Source organism: Somniosus microcephalus, chromosome 27 (assembly GCF_052327205.1).
Source record: "Somniosus microcephalus isolate GS21.2 chromosome 27, FLI_Smic_1.0, whole genome shotgun sequence".
Lineage (NCBI taxonomy): Eukaryota > Metazoa > Chordata > Chondrichthyes > Squaliformes > Somniosidae > Somniosus > Somniosus microcephalus.
This window is the reverse complement of record NC_141013.1, coordinates 47,519,696-47,538,578: the sequence shown is the minus strand read 5'-3', so window position 1 is coordinate 47,538,578 and position 18,883 is coordinate 47,519,696. Positions and strand designations below refer to the sequence as shown.

The following is an 18,883-nucleotide window of genomic DNA, read 5'->3' as shown; positions in this document are numbered from 1 at the left end:
GGTGGCTTCAAATTCTCCATGTCGCTTTTCACAATTTTCAGCAGATCTTCACCAATCCTGGTACCATCTTATGTTCATTAATAAATAGACATTCTTATTATGAACACAGCTAGCTTTTGCTAGACACTTTTATTGAGCACATGTGGACTAGGTACAGTATCTGTAGAGGCATCCATCTTGACTGCTGCCTTGTGGGTAGCCTAGTGCCTCATGGGTAATGTAGTCTTAATATACATACAGCTGGGTAGTGTAGTCTTATATACATACAGCTATATACAGCTCTACGGCTCCACCTAGTGTCCACTATAGAATGACATGTTATTGATCATTACACGAGGGACCTAGATATAGCATTAAATGTAAGAGATTTAGGACAGAAAGCAGAAGACAAGTTTATACACAGGAGACTGTGGAAAGCACGACCAGAATTAGTGATTGATGCAGAGACCATGGCAACATTTAAAACTAGGTTAGAGAGGTGATTGAAGTAAACAGCAGCTTGTATTTATATAGCGCCTTTAACGTAGTAAAACGCCCCAAGGCGCTGCACAGGAGTATTTTATGACAAAAATTTGACACCGAGCCACATAAGGATAAATTAGGGCAGGTGATCAAAGAGGTAGGTTTTAAGGAACATCTTCAAGGAGAAAAGAGAGGTAGCGAGGCGGAGAGGTTTAGGCAGGGAATTCCAGAGCTGAGGGCCCAGGCAACAGAAGGCATAGTCGCCAATAGTTGAGCGATTATAATCAGGGATGCTCAAGAGGGTGGAATTAGAGGAGCGCAGATATCTCAGGGGGTTGTGGGGCTGAAGGAGATTACAGAGATAGGGAGGGGCGAGGCCATGGAGGGATTTGAAAACAAGGATGAGAATTTTGAAATCGAGGCGCTGCTTAACCGGGAGCCGATGTAGGTCAGTGAGTACAGGGGTGATGGGCGAACGGGACTTGGTGCGAGTTAGGACACGGGCAGCCGAGTTTTGGATGACCTCAGGTTTACGTAGGGTGGAATGTGGGAGGCCAGCCAGGAGTGTGTTGGAATAGTCAAGTCTAGAGGTAACAAAGGCATGGATGAGGGTTTTAGCAGCGGATGAGCTGGGGCAAGGGCGGAGACGGGCGATGTTACGGAGGTGGATAAAGGGATAGGAGGGGAACAGGAGGGGCACATAGGATTAGGATAGTGCTTTGTTTTATCTAGACTTAACTATTCCAATCATCTCCTGGCCAGCCTCCCATTTTCCACCCTATATAAACATGTCGTCATCCAACACTCTCCTGCCCATATCTTAACTTGCTACAAGTCTCACTCACCCATCACCCCTGTGCTCACTGACCTACACTGGCTCCTGTCTGACAACGCCTCAAATTTAAAATCCTCATCTTTGTTTTCAAATCCCTCCATGGCCTCACCCCTCCCTGTCTCTGTAACCTCCTCCAGCCCTACAAGCCTTCGAGATCTCTGCGTTCCTCCAATTCTGGCCTCTTGCGCATCTTTGATTTTAATCACTCCACCATTGGCGGCCGTGCCTTCAGCTGTCTAGGCGCTAGGCTCTGGAATTCCCTCCCTAAACCTCTCTGCCTCTTTGCCTCTCTCTCTTCCTTTAAGATGTTCCTTAAAATCTACTTCTTTGGCCAAGCTTTTGGTCTTCTGTCCTGATATCTCCTTCTGTGGCTCAGTGTCAAAAATGTTTTGATAGATATTGCTCTTGTGAAACACCTTGGGACGTTTTGCTCCATTAAATGCGCTATATAAATGCAAGTTGTTGTTGTTGCATGGAGACTGAACACCAACAGGTGCTGGGTGGGTGGAACGGCTGTTTCCGTGTTGTAATTCTATGTAATTTTATGTAATATGTAAAATCATCAACAGTTTTGTTTCTGTCCCTACTTCCAGATTGTTTGCGTACAATGACAAGGCGAACTGCACGGACCCTGAGGGACCTTCCCCTCATCTCACACAGCTCCACGTACAATGGGCCTTGGCTTCCTCTAACTGAGCCAATTTCTGATTCATCACAGAATTTAGGAAGAATTTCTTTACACGGCGAGTGGTGAGAATGTGGAACTCGCTGCCACTAGGAGCGATTGAAGCAGAGAACATTGATGCATTTTTGGGGGGGCTTGGTGCTTACACAAGAGAGAAGGGAATAGAGGCATATGGGGCAGGGTGGGAAAGGGTACTTGGAGTGGGAGGGGGCTCGTGTGGAGTGTAAACACGGCACAGACCAATTGGGCCGAACAGCCTGTTTATGTGATGTAGACGCAATGATTCATGTAATCCAAACTTATAATCCAAACTTGAGGTCATCCAAACCTCAGCTACCCATGTCCTAACTCGCACCAAGTCCCGTTCACCCATCACCCCTGTACTCACTGACCTACATTGGCTCTTGGTTAAGCAGCGCCTCGATTTCAAAATTCTCATCCTTGTTTTCAAATCCCTCCATGGCCTCGCCCCTCCCTATCTCTGTAATCTCCTTCAGCCCTACAACCCCCCGAGATATCTGCACTCCTCTAATTCTACCCTCTTGAGCATCCCCGATTATAATCACTCAACCATTGGTGGCCGTGCCTTCTATTGCCTGGGCCTAAGCTCTGGAATTCCCTGCCTAAACCTCTCCGCCTCGCTACCTCTCTTTCCTCCTTTAAGACGCTTCTTAAAACCGACCTCTTTGACCAAGCTTTTGGTCACCTGCCCCAATTTATTCTTATGTGGCTCAGTGTCAAATGTTTTGTCTTGTAATACTCCTGTGAGGCGCCTTGGGACATTTTACTACATTAAAGGCGCTAAAGAAATACAAGTTGTTGTTGTTGTTATATAATGGGGTGTAAAGTGAAATCCAGGAGGTACACGCCAGTGAGCTGACACCATTAGCAAGTAAAAGAATAGAAACAATCCTGAAAGAGGGGAAAATGAAGGATCTAACTTTATAATCATGTGCCCCTCCCCTTTCATTTTTCAGGCCTCTCCCCTTTCTGCTATGTAACTCTTCCCCTTTACCTAACTCCACACCTACAATAAAAATGCAATTATTAATTTTTAGAAATTATTTCCTTTGCTTAAAGTTGATATCAGAGATTTTGACGAGTGCCAGATTCACCCTCATGAATATAAAACAAACATCGTACACAGCAGAAATTCCATGGGCAGCTCTGTGACAGACAAACAGACCCATTGTAGTGTGTTATCAGTGACAGCACATCTGTAATGCTGAAGGATTAATATATTGAAGATGTCAGAGTGATCTTGTGATTTCATAATGAACCCAAACAAGTTTGGGACTATGTAAACATCTTGGTTTGACAGAAAAGCCAGATAATAAGAGCTTAGTATGTGTTTAAATTGTGAAATGGGCTGTGTGGAGCAAAGCATTTCCTCGTTTAATTAATAATCATGCATGTTCAGAGGCTGATGTACTCATGAGGTAATCAGAGTTTACATTTTAATCCTTTAATTCCCAAGGGCACCACATATTTCTCAACTCAGAGAGTGGGGCAGGGTCTGTGGAGCCTGGGACTGAGAGTTACCGACAGAAAATACACTTTCGCCCATCGTTTGGCTCAGAAATGTTTCTCACAGGAATAATCTAACTGCCCTCCAGGATAATCTAACTGCCCTCCGGGATAATCCACCCCCCCCCGCCGCCGGGATAATCCACACCCCCCGGGATAATCCACCCCCCGCCCCGGGATAATCCACCCCCCGCCCCCGGGATAATCCACCCCCCGCCCCCGGGATAATCCACCCCCCCCCCCTCAGGGATAATCCACCGCCCCCCCCCGGGATAATCCACCTCCCACCCCAGGATAATATACCCCCCCCACCGCGGGATAATCTGCTCCCACTGTGGTCTGGACAATTGAAACCCATTTAATAAAAGAACCAAATTTGAATATTAGTCAAATGTAGAAAGTTGACTCAGGACCTCTGGTTTGAAAATAAAGAGAACCAACCACAGCAGACACAACAAGAGAGCAACAAGTCACGCTGCAGTGCCTTCAACATAGACACACCTCCCCAGGAAGATGCTGTGGTGGGAGAGGTGACTGGAGATTGGGAAGTGATTGGTTGGTGAGTATTTCTTTCTCCTTTTCATTACAAGCTTAAATTCTGCGGTTTATATTTTCTTGGGTCTCTGTGGTGTAGTGGGGACAGTTGGTAAATAAGTGCCCTAGATTATGGCCTAGAAATTCAGTTAGGGGCGCCCAGCTCGCCTGGGCGCCGGAATTACCGCTGCGCGCGGAGCCACTTGCGCCAGCGAGAAATTCACTTTCAGCGCCCCAAGTGGAAGCCGGCCGCTAAACAAGGGTTTCGGCGCCCCGCTTGGGGTGCTGAAACTGAATATCGGCGTGTAAAGTGCCGCAGCGCCACCCGCTGCGGCACGGCAGCCTGCGGTACTGCAGGCCTTCCTCCCACTCTTAAGGGGGAGGTGCCTGCAACAGCGCGATCCCCGCTCGCGAGTGCCGGCAAATGAACCCGGCACCAAGGAGAAGTGCCGGGCTCTCTGGAAACAGCCGGCAATGCCGCGGGGGGGGCGGTGTAGGAGGCCGGGGACGGAGGTGCGGGCAGGCGGCCGCCGAAAAAGCGGCCGGCCGCACCTCCACCTTAACTCGCCCCACTACCGGCACAGGTAGGCCCCGTGTACCGGTCGCTGTTTGCGGCCGGCGCGGGGGAGGCGGCAGCAACTAAATATGGCCAGCGGGGCAATAGCGGGGCGCTGCGCACACCGATGACGTCATCGGTGGCGGCGCAGCGCTAATGGCTAACGCCGCCATTAGCGCCCCGCTAAATATCATGGTAGGTTTGCATAGTGGCGCAAAAGCCCTCTTTGGGCGCAAACTGGTGGCGCAGGCCACTGAATTTCTAGGCCAGAATCTTTAACTGGCGGTATTGAATTAATTTAAATTAATTAAAGGGGTAAGTCATGCCAGGAGAGCCCAGCCCCATGTTATGCTCCTCTTGCTCTATGTGGGAATTCAGGGACACTGCCAGTGTCCCTGACGACCATGTGTGCCAGAAATGCATCCAGCTGCAGCTACTAATGGGCCGTATGGAGGCACTGGAGCTGTGTATGGATGGGTTGTGGAGCATTCACGATGCCGAGAGGGTCGTGGATTACACGTTTGATGAGTTGGTCACGCCGCAGGGTAGGGCAGCACAAGCAGAAGGGAAATGGGTGACCACCAGGCGGAGCAATAGAAGCAGGCAGGTAGTGCAGGGGACCCCTGTGGCCATCCCCCTTTCAAACAGGTATACCAGTTTGGATACTGTTGAGGGGGATGACTCACCAGGGGAAGGCAGCAGCAGCCAACTTCCTGGCACCAGGGGTGCTTCTGCTGCTCAGGAAGGGTGGAAAAAGAGTGGGAGAGCAATAGTGGTAGGGGATTCTATCGTAAGGGGAACAGATAGGCCTTTCTGTGGCCATAGACGTGACTCCAGGATGGTTTGTTGCATCCCTGGTGCCAGGGTCAAGGATGTCACTGAACGGCTGCAGGGCATTCTGAAGGGGGAGGGTGAACAGGCAGAGGTCGTGGTTCACATTGGGACCAATGACATAGGTAGGAAGAGGGATGAGGTCCTGCAGCAAGAATTTAGGGAGCTAGGTAGCAGATTAAAGAGTAGGACCTCAAAGGTTGTAATCTCTGGATTACTCCTGGTGCCATGTGCTAGTGAGTATAGGAATAGGAGGATAGAGCAGATGAATGCATGCCTAATGAGTTGGTGCAGGAGGGAGGGCTTTAGTTTCCTGGATCACTGGGCCTGTTTCTGGGGAAGGTGGGACTTGTACAAGTCGGACGGGTTGCACCTGAACCAGAGCGGGACAAATATCCTTGCGGGGAGGTTTGCTAGCACTGTTCGGGGGGGTTTAAACTAAAATGGCAGGGTGTTGGGAACCTGAGCAGGGAGACAGAGGAAAGGAAAACAGGGATAAAAGCAAAAGATAGGAAGGAGAAAAACAAAAGTGGCAGTCAGAGAAATCAACGGTTTAAATCAAACGTGGCCACAGTAAATAATAATTCTAATAGGTCTAAGAGCGTTAAAAAAACAAGCCTGAAGGCTTTGTGTCTTAATGCGAGGAGCATTTGTAATAAGGTGGATGAATTGGCTGCGCAAATAGAGGTAAACAAATATGATTTGGTTGGGATTACGGAAACATGGCTCAAGGATGGCCAAGACTGGGAACTCAACATCCAGGGGTATTCAATATTCAGGAAAGATAGGCAAAAAGGAAAGGGAGGTGGGGTAGCATTACTGGTTAAAGAAGGGATTAATACAATTGTAATGAAGGATATTAGCTCTGATGATGTGGAATCTGTATGGGTAGAATTGAGAAATACTAAGGGGAAAAAAACATTAGTGGGAGTGGTATATAGACCTCCAAACAGTAAGGCGGAGGTTGGGGATGGCATTAAAAGGGAAATTAAAGAAGCGTGCAATAAGGGCACAGCAGTCATCATGGGTGACTTTAATCTACATATAGATTGGGCCAGCCAAATTAGTAACAATACTGTGGAGGAGGAACTCCTGGAGTGTTTACGGGATGGTTTCCTGGACCAATATGTCGAGGAACCAACCAGAGATCAGGCCATCTTAGACTGGGTATTATGTAACGAGAAAGGATTAATTAGCAATCTTGTTGTACGAGGCCCCTTGGGTCGGAGCGATCATAATATGATCGAATTCTTCATTAAGATGGAGAATGAAGAAGTTGACTCAGAGACAAGGGTCCTCAATTTAAATAAAGGAAACTATGATGGTCTGAGGAACGAGTTGGGTAGGATTGATTGGCACTCAAAGGGTTGACGGTGGATAGGCAATGGCAAACATTCAAAGACCAAATGGATGAGCTACAGAATTTGTTCATCCCAGTTTGGCATAAAAATAAAACAAAAAAGGTGACTCAACCGTGTCTAACAAGGGAAATTAGGGATAGCGTAAGATCCAAGGAGAGGACATATAAATTGGCTAGAAAAAGCAATAATCCTGAGGATTGAGAGCAGTTTAGGAGTCAACAAAGGAGGACAAAGGGATTAATTAAGAAAGGGAAAACAAAACAAAAGCTAGCAAGGAACATAAAAACTGACTGTAAAAGCTTTTATAGATATGTGAAGAGAAAAAGATTGGTGAAGTCAAGCGTAGGTCCCTTACAGTCAGAATCAGGGGAATTTATAATGGGAAACAAGGAAATGGCAGACCAACTAAATATATACTTTGGTTCTGTCTTCACAAAGGAGGACAAAAATAACCTCCCAGAGATGCCGGGGAACATAGAGTCTAATGAGAGGGAGGAACTGAAAGAAATCAGTATTTGTAGGGAAATGGTGTTAGGAAAATTGATGGGACTGAAGGCCGATAAATCCCCAGGGCCTGATGGTCTACATCCCAGGGTACTTAAGGAAGTGGCCCTAGAGATAGTAGATGCATTGCTGGTCATCTTCCAGAACTCGATAGGCTCTGGAACAGTACCCATGGATTGGAGGGTAGCTAATGTTACCCCACTATTCAAAAAAGGTGGTAGAGAAAAAGCGGGGAATTATAGACCGGTAAGCCTGACATCGGTAGTGGGGAAAATGCAAGAGTCCATTATAAAAGATGTAATAACAGAGCACTTGGAAAGCAGTGACAGGATCGGACAAAGTCAACATGGATTTACAAAAGGTAAATCATGCTTGACTAATCTACTGGAATTTTTTGAGGATGTAACTGGTAAAATAGATAAGGGGGAACCAGTGGATGTGGTGTATTTGGACTTTCAGAAGGCTTTCGATAAGGTCCCACATAAGAGATTAGCGTACAAAATTAAGGCACATGGGATTGGGGGCAAGGTATTGACTTGGATAGAGAACTGGTTGGCGGACAGAAAGCAAAGAGTTGGAATAAACGGGTCGTTTTCCGAGTGGCAGGCAGTGACTAGTGGGGTACCGCAAGGATCGGTCCTAGGACCCCAGCTGTTCACAATATATATTAATGATCTGGACGAGGGAATTGGATGTAGTATCTCCAAATTTGCAGATGACACAAAGCTGGGTGGAAGGGTAAGCTGTGAGGAGGATGTCGTGAAACTCCAGTACGATTTGGACAGGTTGGGTGATTGGGCAGAAACATGGCAAATGCACTATAATGTGGATAAATGTGAGGTTATCCACTTTGGTGGCAAAAACAGGAAGGCAGATTATTATTTGAATGGCTATAGATTGGGAGAAGGGGAAGTGCAAAGAGACCTGGGTGTTATTGTGCACCAGTCGCTGAAGGTAAGCATGCAGGTGCAGCAGGCAGTTAAGAAGGCAAATGGTATGTTGGCCTTCATAGCAAGAGGGTTCGAGTACAAGAACAAGGATGTCTTGCTGCAGTTGTACAGGGCCTTGGTGAGACCGCACCTTGAGTATTGTGTGCAGTTTTGGTCACCTTACCTGAGGAAGGACGTTCTTGCCATGGAGGGAGTGCAGCGAAGATTCACCAGGCTGATACCTGGGATGGCAGGAATGACGTATGAGGAGAGATTGTGTCGATTGGGCTTGTACTCACTGGAGTTTAGAAGATTGAGAGGGGATCTCATCGAAAACTATAAAATTCTGTCAGGTCTGGACAGACTAGATGCAGAAAGGATGTTTCTGATGGCCAGGGAGTCCAGAACCAGGGGTCATAGTCTAAGGATAAGGGTTAAGCCATTTAGGACTGAAATGAGGAGGAATTTCTTCACCCAGAGAGTGGTGAACCTGTGGAATTCTCTGCCACAGAGGGCGGTGGAGGCCAGTTCATTAAATATATTCAAGAAAGAGTTGGATATATTTCTTGAGGCTAAAGGGATCAAGGGATATGGGGAGAAGGCAGGGACAGGTTACTGAATTTGGATGATCAGCCGTGATCTCACTGAATGGCGGAGCAGGCTCGAAGGGCCGAATGGCCTACTCCTGCTCCTATCTTCTATGTTTCTATGTTTCTATGAAAGAGATGGGTTTAAGAAGGTTTTAAAGGTGGATGGAGAAGTCGAGAGGTGAAGGGGTTTAGGGAGGTGGCTCAAGATTTAGGTACCGGTGATGGGGTGAGGGGGAAAGGGTAACAACAGACCAACTGGTCTAGATCTTAAATAGTTTGTTACAGTCCCAGCTTGGCTCTGTCTGTGCAATGTAACTAACAGCTACCTGACCTGATCACCTCCCCAATCAACATGCTGATACCCCGTTCAGCAACACTCAGGCCACAGCCCTCCTGCACTCACAGAGAGAAAGGAACGATCGCTGCAGCTAGATCGCACAATATAAATCCATCCTTCAGATATTCCAGGAAGATTTATGTTGATGAACAAATCATCCTGTGGCCTAAAGTTTATTTTCAAGTCTGTCAGCAAACTCCCACCAATTTTCTCCTACCTGAGGTCCTTGCTCAGTTTTCGGATCGAAAGGATTGCCCACCACTCTTGTTTTGAGCCGTTCCACACTGCGCCGGACAAACTCCTCATATATTGGCTCCTCCACGAACACTCGACCTGCAGCAGTGCAGCACTGGCCTTGGTTAAAGAAGGCTCCCTGTGAAGCACAGTCGACTGCCAGGGCCACTGGGCAAAGGGAAAATAATGTGTTTAAAGATTACAGCCATCGTCTCCTCCCTGAAAATACCAGTGAGCCAGGACTTCGCCCACTCCGCTGCCACAACATTGCCGAAAGTGCGACAGAAACCCCATTTACGGAGTGGGAGCAGTTCTGAGGCAATTTGCGACCCCAGAGATTTAAAACCCATTTCCAATCGATCGTTGAGTCTCTCGGTTCAGGCACTCGCGAGTCTGGGCCTCTCGGTTCAGGCACAGTGCCGAGTCTGGGCCTCACGGTTCAGGCACAGTGCCGAGTCTGGGCCTCACGGTTCAGGCACAGTGCCGAGTCTGGGCCTCACGGTTCAGGCACAGTGCCGAGTCTGGGCCTCACGGTTCAGGCACAGTGCCGAGTCTGGGCCTCACGGTTCAGGCACAGTGCCGAGTCTGGGCCTCACGGTTCAGGCACAGTGCCGAGTCTGGGCCTCACGGTTCAGGCACAGTGCCGAGTCTGGGCCTCACGGTTCCGGCACAGTTTCGAGTCTGGGCCTCACGGTTCAGGCAGTGCCGAGTCTGGGTCTCTCGGTTCAGGCACAGTGCCGAGTCTGGGCCTCACGGTTCAGGCACAGTGTCGAGTCTGGGCCTCACGGTTCCGGCACAGTTTCGAGTCTGGGCCTCACGGTTCAGGCAGTGCCGAGTCTGGGTCTCTCGGTTCAGGCACAGTGCCGAGTCTGGGCCTCACGGTTCAGGCACAGTGTCGAGTCTGGGCCTCACGGTTCCGGCACAGTTTCGAGTCTGGGCCTCACGGTTCAGGCAGTGCCGAGTCTGGGTCTCTCGGTTCAGGCACAGTGCCGAGTCTGGGCCTCACGGTTCAGGCACAGTGCCGAGTCTGGGCCTCACGGTTCCGGCACAGTTTCGAGTCTGGGCCTCACGGTTCAGGCAGTGCCGAGTCTGGGTCTCTCGGTTCAGGCACAGTGCCGAGTCTGGGCCTCACGGTTCAGGCACAGTGTCGAGTCTGGGCCTCACGGTTCAGGCACAGTGCCAAGTCTGGGCCTCACGGTTCAGGCACAGTGCCGAGTCTGGGCCTCACGGTTCCGGCACAGTTTCGAGTCTGGGCCTCACGGTTCAGGCACAGTGCCGAGTCTGGGTCTCTCGGTTCAGGCAGTGCCGAGTCTGGGTCTCTCAGTTCAGGCACAGTGCCGAGTCTGGGCCTCACGGTTCAGGCACAGTGCCGAGTCTGGGCCTCTCGGTTCAGGCACAGTGCCGAGTCTGGGCCTCTCGGTTCAGGCACAGTGCCGAGTCTGGGTCTCTCGGTTCAGGCACAGTGCCGAGTCTGGGCCTCACGGTTCAGGTACAGTGCCGAGTCTGGGCCTCACGGTTCAGGCACGGTGCCGAGTCTGGGCCTCACGGTTCAGGCACAGTGCCGAGTCTGGGCCTCACGGTTCAGGCACAGTGCCAAGTCTGGGCCTCTCGGTTCAGGCACAGTGCCAAGTCTGGGCCTCTCGGTTCAGGTACAGTGCCGAGTCTGGGCCTCACGTTTCAGGCACAGTGCCGAGTCTGGGCCTCACGGTTCAGGCACAGTGCCGAGTCTGGGCCTCACGGTTCAGGCACAGTGCCGAGTCTGGGCCTCACGGTTCCGGCACAGTTTCGAGTCTGGGTCTCTCGGTTCAGGCAGTGCCGAGTCTGGGTCTCTCAGTTCAGGCACAGTGCCGAGTCTGGGCCTCACGGTTCAGGCACAGTTTCGAGTCTGGGCCTCATGTTTCAGGCACTCGTGAGTCTGGGCCTCATGAGAGGAGAGACTGGGGCTCTTTACTTTGGAACAGAGAAAGTAAAGAGAGGATCTGATAGAGGGGTTGCAAACAAATTAGGGAAATTAGTAAAAGACAGAGAAAAAATCATGGGGGATTTCAACAACCCAGATAGTCATTGGACAGAAGAGGTAGGTAAAGGAGATAAGGGAATGGAGTTCCTAGCATGTGTACAGGAATCCTTTCTAACCCAATATGTAAAATGCACAACAAGGATTCGATATTGGATCTAGTAATGGGGAATGAACCAGAGCAGATAAGAGAAGTAAAGGTAGGGGAACATCTAGGCAATAGTGACCATAATATAATAATTGAGAAGGACATAAGTATGACGAAGACTAGGGTAATAGATTTGAGAAAAGCTGATTTTGAGGGGCTGTGAATAGAACTTGGGAAAATAAAATGGACAACAATATTGACAAACATTGATGTAGAACAGCAATGGGAAACATTTAAAACGGTGTTCAACAGAGTCCAGGAAAAATATATTCTGCTAAAAAACAGGAACAAGCTAAACACTTATGAGACACCATGGATGAATAAAGCCAGAAGGGAAAAATTGAGGGTAAGGAAAGAGGCATAGATTATGTACATGGACAGCAGGGGAGAGCATGATAAGGGAGAATATGAAGAGATTAGGAGAGAAGTCAAAAAACAATTAGGAAGGCAAAGAGGAACTATGAAATTAAATTATCAAGGAACATAAAACAAAATAGTAAAATGTTTTACAGGCACATCAATAAAAAAGGAAGGTAGGGATAGGACTAGGGCCACTAAGGGATGGACAGGATAATACCACAGACAGTGATAGAGAGATGGCAGAGATATTGGGCCAGTAATTCTGGTCCCAACGCGTGAGTACGGATGGTGTACTGACGCGTCGGCCCGTTGGAAGTGCCAGATTTCAGCATGCGCAGGAAACCAGCATTTCCTCTCCATCGAACCAAGGGGTTAAGAGGTCCTGCGCGCACGCGTTGAACTTCCTTCTTTTTGACAGGTTTGCGCGTGTGCAAGGGCCTGAACTTTTTAGAAATGAAAAAAGGAGGCGTAAGGAGTGGATTCTTGAAGGTAAGTGGTCTATTATTTAAAATTATTGCATTTTTTCCACAGCGTCATTGTTTTTAAGGACTTTACAGTAAGGCAAGTTTATTTTTAGACCCGATTTCGTAAAAAATTATTTTTTTCAAAAATTTGATTAATTGTTTTAAATAGTTTTTAAAAGTTATTTATAGTTTATTTAATTATTGGGATGTTTTTTAAAATTTTAATTAAAGTTAAAGTAGTCTTTTGGGCGCCCGTACTTTTCATGAGTTTGACAGTTCTTACTATCAAACTCATGAATGAGTTTCCCCTCCCCTGATTGGCTGCACAGTGCTCACCTGATCCCAGCCGGCACATCGCACTAACTACGCCGCTGGATCAGGCAAGCACATCGCGCCGACATCTGAACCGGGCCAGTGACAGGAAATGCGAGCAGGCCCGGGCTTCAGATGTCGGCGCGCAGGGTGAGTGCACATCGGGGGCTTGCACGCGCGGCAAGCTCCCGATCCTAATTTCAGGGCCATTAAATAATTACTTTGCTTCCGTATTTACCAGGGAGATAGAACAGGTGGACATGACATTGGATGATGAGATTAGTAATGAAATAACTGCATTTAAAATTAAAAGAGGAGATATATTAACTAAACTAATCAAACTCAAAGAGGAGAAAAACCCCAGCCCGGATGGATTGCATCCATGCATTTTAAAAGAATCTAGGAAAGCGATAGAAGAGGCATTACTACACATATTTAATAATTCATTAGAAAAAGGTACAGTACCAGAGGACTGGTGGATAGCTAACATAATACCAATATTTAAGAAGGGAGATTACTAACATAATACCTATATTTAAGAAGGGAGATAGAACATGTCCAGGGAACTATAGACCAGTCAGCTTAACATCAGTGGTAGGTAAAATAATGGAAACCCTACTAAAGGAGAAAATAGAAAAACATCTAGAAGCCAAAAATATAATAATGAATAGTCAGCATGGATTTCAAAAGGGAAAGTCTTGCTTGACCAACCTCATTGAATTTTTTGAGGAGGTAACAGAGAGAGTAGACAAGGGTAATGCAGTAGATGTAATTTATCTAGATTTTCAAAAGGCCTTCGATAAGGCACCACATAATAGACTAATGAATAAGGTCAGAGAATGTGGAGTTAGGCGACAAGTCGCAGAATGGATAGGTGGCTGGCTTCAAGACAGAAAGCAGAGAGTGAGAGTAAAAGGTAGCGATTCACAGTGGCAGAAGGTGGGTAGTGGTGTTGCACAAGGATCAGTGCTGGGACCACTGTTGTTCACAATTTGCAGTAACAATTTAGACTTTGGAACACAATTTCTAAATTTTTGGATTATACCAAATTGGGGGGGATAGTCAATACTGGGGAGGACTGCAACAAATTTCAGGAGGACATTAATAAACTTGCAGAATGGGAAAATAATGGCAAATGAAGTTCAACACAGATAAATGTGAGGTATTACATTTTGGTAGGAAGAATAGGGAGGTCACTTATCACTTGGAGGAACAAAGGGATCTCGGAGTACAAATACACAAATCACTAAAAGTAGCGACACAGGTTAGCAAGGCCATAAAAAAGCAAACCAGGCACTAGGGTTTATTTCTAGAGGTATAGAATTGAAAAGTAGGGAAGTTATGCTAAACCTGTATCGAACCTTGGTTAGACCACACTTGGAGTACTGCGTACAATTCTGGTCACCATATTATAACAAGGATATAGAGGCACTGGAGAGGGGGCAGGGAAGATTTACAAGGATGATACCAGAAATGCGAGGGTATACATATCAGGAAAGGATGAACAGGCTGGGTCTCTTTTCTCTTGAAAAAAGAAGGTTGAGGGGTGACCTAATTGATGTATTTAAAATAATGAAAGGTTTTGATAGAGTGGATACAGAGAGAGTGTTTCCACTTGTGGGGAAGAGCATAACTAGAGGCCATCAATATAAGATAGTCACCAAGAAATCCAATAGGGAATTCAGAAGAAACTTCTTTACCCAGAGAGTGGTGAGAATGTGGAACTCGCTACCACAGGGAGCGGGTGAAGCGAATAGTATAGATGCATTTAAGGGGCGGTTAGATAAGCATATGAGGGAGAAGGGAATAGAGGGTTACGCTGATAGATTTAGATGAGGAAAGATGAGAGGAGGCTCGAGTGGAGCATAAACGCCGGCATGGACTGGTTGGGCCGAATGGCCTGTTTCTGTGCCGTATATCTGATGTAATCCTAATGAATAATGAAGGGTTTTGATGAGAGAAGTCAGCAAAACTATTTGCACTGGTCAGGGATTCAGTAACTAGAGGTAATAATTTCAGATTATCACCGAAAGCATGGAAGGAGGGGTTAGGGAAATCTTTATGCACAGAAACAGTGGAAGCAGAATCTGTAACAGCTTTTAAAAGGGAAATGGTTAAATATTTGTATTTTTTAATAGGTGTGGGGAGAGAGCAGGAGGCGAGACTAAGGGGATAACACATCTTATTACACCAGCTCACGACCAGGAACATCACAGTTCTCATTACAGTAATAAATGGCCATCAAATACTATACATCCCATCCTGCATAAAACCATAGTACAAAGAATGAGGAAGACTGGTCACCAAATAGCTTTTAGACAGCAGCAGCAGCAGCAACACTGCAGTAAAATTCAAAGGAACTACTGTCCTCGTCAAACTGCATCGATTAAAGTTAAATACAATCCTCTGAAGAGCGGGTTTTAATTAAACTGGTCACAACTCTGCGGTTGTAGGGGACTTCCTTCTCCTTTTTAACCTCTTCTGAAATTCTTCATACAAAATAAAGTTGCCAAATAAAGAAGAGTTGCTCTTACAGTCGGAGTCAGCGAAGACAATGCAGGGGTTCTTGCCCCCGAGCTCCAGCGTTATTCTCTTCAGGTTACTTTTGGAGGCAGCTTCCGTTATCGACTTCCCAACCTGTCAACACGTCAAACAGAGCAACACACACAGGTCTGAGAAACCAGAGAGAGACTCAGAAAATATCAACTCAGCAGAGATAGGAAAACTAATAATCCTTGTATTGATTTTAAAATGGAGTTCTTCCACAGTTAATGCAAACGATTTGTGACACAAAATGCGTCATTGCCATTGCATCGATATTCCCAGTTTGTAAATCCCTCTAACCCCAGCACTGTACCCCAATCATTAAAAATTTTTAAAATTCGTTTATGGCGTGTGGGCGTCACTGGCAAGGCCAGCATTTATTGCCCATCCCTAATTGCCCTTGAGAAGGTGCAGTCCGTGTGGTGAAGGTACTCCCAGAGTGATGTTAGGGAGGGAGTTCCAGGAAATTTGACCCAGCGACGATGAAGGATCGGCGATATATTTCCAAGTCAGGATGGTGTGTGATTTTGAGGGGAATTTGGAGGTGGTGGTGTTCCCATGCATCTGCTGCCCTTGTCCTTCTAGGTGGTAGAGTTCGCGGGTTTGCAGTATTCGCACTGTAAATCCCTCTAACCCCAGCACTGTACCCCAGTAATACCAATATTCTCAGTTTGTAAATCCCTCTAACCCCAGCACTGTACCCCAGTAATACCAATATTCCCAGTTTGTAAATCCCTCTAACCCCAGCACTGTACCCCAGTAATACCAATATTCTCAGATTGTAAATCCCTCTAACCCCAGCACTGTACCCCAGTAATACCAATATTCCCAGATTGTAAATCCCTCTAACCCCAGCACTGTACCCCAGTAAGTGGATGAGAAGAGTAGTTACAGAGGGACATTGACAGTTTAAGTGAGCGTGAAAAAACTATGGCAGATGGAGTTCAATGTGGAGAAGTGTGAGGTCATCACGTTGAATCTGAGAAAGACACATTGTAATGTGATCTGAATGGTGAGAAGCTAGAAACTGTGGAGGAGCAGAGAGATTTAGGGGTCCTTACACAGAAATCACTAAAAACTAGTGCAGAGGTACAAAAAATAATCAAAAAGGCTAATGGAATATTGGCCTTTATCTCAAGGGGTTTGGAACACAAAGGGGTGGAAGCTATGTTGCAGCTGGACAAAGCTCTGGTTAGACCCCATCTGGACACTGCACCTCTGGAAGGGTAAACTGGCAGCACAGATTCACTAGAATGATACCGGGAATTAAAGGGTTAAATTATGAGGACAGCTTGCATAAACTTGGCTTGTACTCCTTATGTATAGAAGATTGAGGGGTGATCTAACTGAGGTGTTTAAAATGATAAAGAGATTTGAGAGGATAGATGCAGAGAAACTAATCTGAAACAAGAGGGTATGACTTTAAAATAGAGCTAGGCCATTTAGAAGTGAAATCAGGGAGCACATTTCCACATAAACCGTGGTGAAAATCTGGGACTTTCTCACCCAAAAGGCTGGGGTCAATTGAAAATTTCAAGACTGAGATCAATAGATTTTTATAGATAAGGGTGTCAAGGGATATGGAGCAGAGGTGTATAAATGGAGTTAAGATTGAGATCAGCATGATCTAATTGAATGGCTTGAGGGGCTGAATGGCCTCCTCCTATTCCTACATTAACGTTATCTGTTTTTCCATAACTTGTGCAGCTCGTTGCACTGAGTGATTCTCCTCAGGGTTTTGTACTTTAATGCAGAACTTAAATACTCAAGCTCTCCCTGAAATTCCTCCGTGCTCCATGCTACCTTTTCCTAGGTCATTGGTTCCTGGGTGAATCATGACTTCAGGCTGGTTTCCCTTCCTTTCCAGAAGTTTTCCTGCCTGATTTGTTATTGACCTAACCCTGACACCAGGAGAGCAACACACCATTCAGAACTTGGAGTGGGAAGGGGAGGATCCCATTGTCATGGTCCATGTAGGAACCAACGGCATAGGTAAAACTAGGAATGAGGTTCTGCTGAGAGAGTTTGAGGAACTAGGATCCAAATTAAAAAGCAGAACCTCAAAGGTAATTGTAGGGGTTGCAAAATTTCCCCTATTTCCCTGAAGATTGAAAAGATTGGTCCACATTGTGGGCAAAGAATTGGGTGATGTGACTTGTCTACAATGTTTTAAAATGTGCCTAGAACTGCGAAGGATTGGGCTGTGCATGGACTACAACACGGAATCAAGGAGGTTCGTGGAGGTGTTCACACACATTGAGACAACGGCCTAGAAATTCGGTAGGCTTAGCGCCGCTTTTGAGGTGCTAGAGGGCCTAGCGCCGGAGTTATGGCCAGTTTGGAAATTGAGTGGGTCCCTAAATCGGCGTTAGGCCGTTAGCGCTGCGCCGGCACCGATGACGTCATCGGTGTGCGCAGCGTCCCGGTTGCCATGGTAACCCGCCCAAACTCCGAAATTGACTTGCGGCCGCCTCGCCCGTGGCAGCCGCAAGCAACGTTCTGGCAGAGGTGCCTTACTGGACTTTGCGCCGGCGCATTAAAGGCCCCACGGCGGCCGGCCGCTTTCCTGCCGGCCGCCTGGCCGCAGCTCCCTCCCCGGACTTCTCCCCCCCCCCCCCCCCCCCGGGACAGATGCAAGCCCGGCACTTGTCCGAGGTGCCGGGCTCATTTTTACAATGATTTTCGCGGGCCGCGGCCGGGTGCAGGCAGCTCCTCCTTAAGGGAAGGAGGAGGCCTGCACTTCCTGAACCTGCCGCACCGCAGCGGGCGCCGCAGCGCCGGAATAGCGCCGCAATTCAGCGCGTAGCGCCAGTTTTCAGGCGCAAACAGCTTTCAGCAGCGCCGGCAGCCGTTTGGGCGCAGAACTAGTGAATTTTTGGCCCGCCCAGCGCGACTTAGCTCCGGCACTAACTTCCGGCGCTAAAGCCGTCGCTGCACCAAAGCCCAATTTCTAGGCCAACATATCTTAATAAAATCGTTCCCTGGAGGTTGGGCAATCATAAAAGGTTTTAAAATGGCCAGAGAAAGCTTGGCCAAAAGGACAAAGCAGCAAAACAGCTCGCAGCGAGTTGTCTGTGTGAAATAGTGGGAGGATACAGGGGCTGTGAGTCAGACCTGCCAATCAAAGGGAGGTTCCCTTCGAATCACTTGAAGTTGTTTATTGACTTAAGCAATTGCCCACTTGAGAATTGACCGCAGGACAATCGATTTGAAACTCCTTCTGTTTACACAGCCATTCAGAGCTCTCTCACAGACAATGAGAGAATGAAACCCTGAAATGGACTTTTGAAAGGCAACAGTTTAAGCACTGAATGTGTTTAAATCACCCATCATTCTGGACAATAGGGCTGTTGCATTTCTCTTTTGTTTTAGCCCAGGTGAGCTCCGGATGTGGGTGGGAACATTTCGGCCCCACAGTGCAGACACACTAACCCAGTCCAACCACTTTGCGTTAGCCAATCACAGCTTTTCTCTTGTGAATTGGAACTCTTTGGGCGTGAATTTTCCAGACAGGCAAACAGCAGGGTGGGGGGCTCACCAGGTATATATGATAGCTCCTGAGAAGCTATCTCTCTCTTTACTTCCTGGGACCACAGGTGAGTCTCTCTCTCTCTCTCTCTCTCTCTCACTTCGCTGGACCACATGTGAGCAGA

At 47.4% G+C, this 18,883-nt stretch overlaps 1 protein-coding gene across 1 annotated transcript in view; it reads right to left on the bottom strand.

Moving 5' to 3' along the window:
- The window catches only part of aldh1a3 (aldehyde dehydrogenase 1 family, member A3), a 264,382-nt gene that overhangs the window by 77,428 nt on the left and 168,071 nt on the right, over window positions 1–18,883 (bottom strand). Inside the window, exons 8-9 of the mRNA XM_085968931.1 lie at window positions 15,221–15,323; window positions 9,369–9,553 (exon numbers count right to left, since the gene is read on the bottom strand). Of these exons, the coding sequence (XP_085825057.1) occupies window positions 9,369–9,553; window positions 15,221–15,323 (288 nt within the window). The remainder of the gene's footprint in view (window positions 1–9,368; window positions 9,554–15,220; window positions 15,324–18,883) is intronic.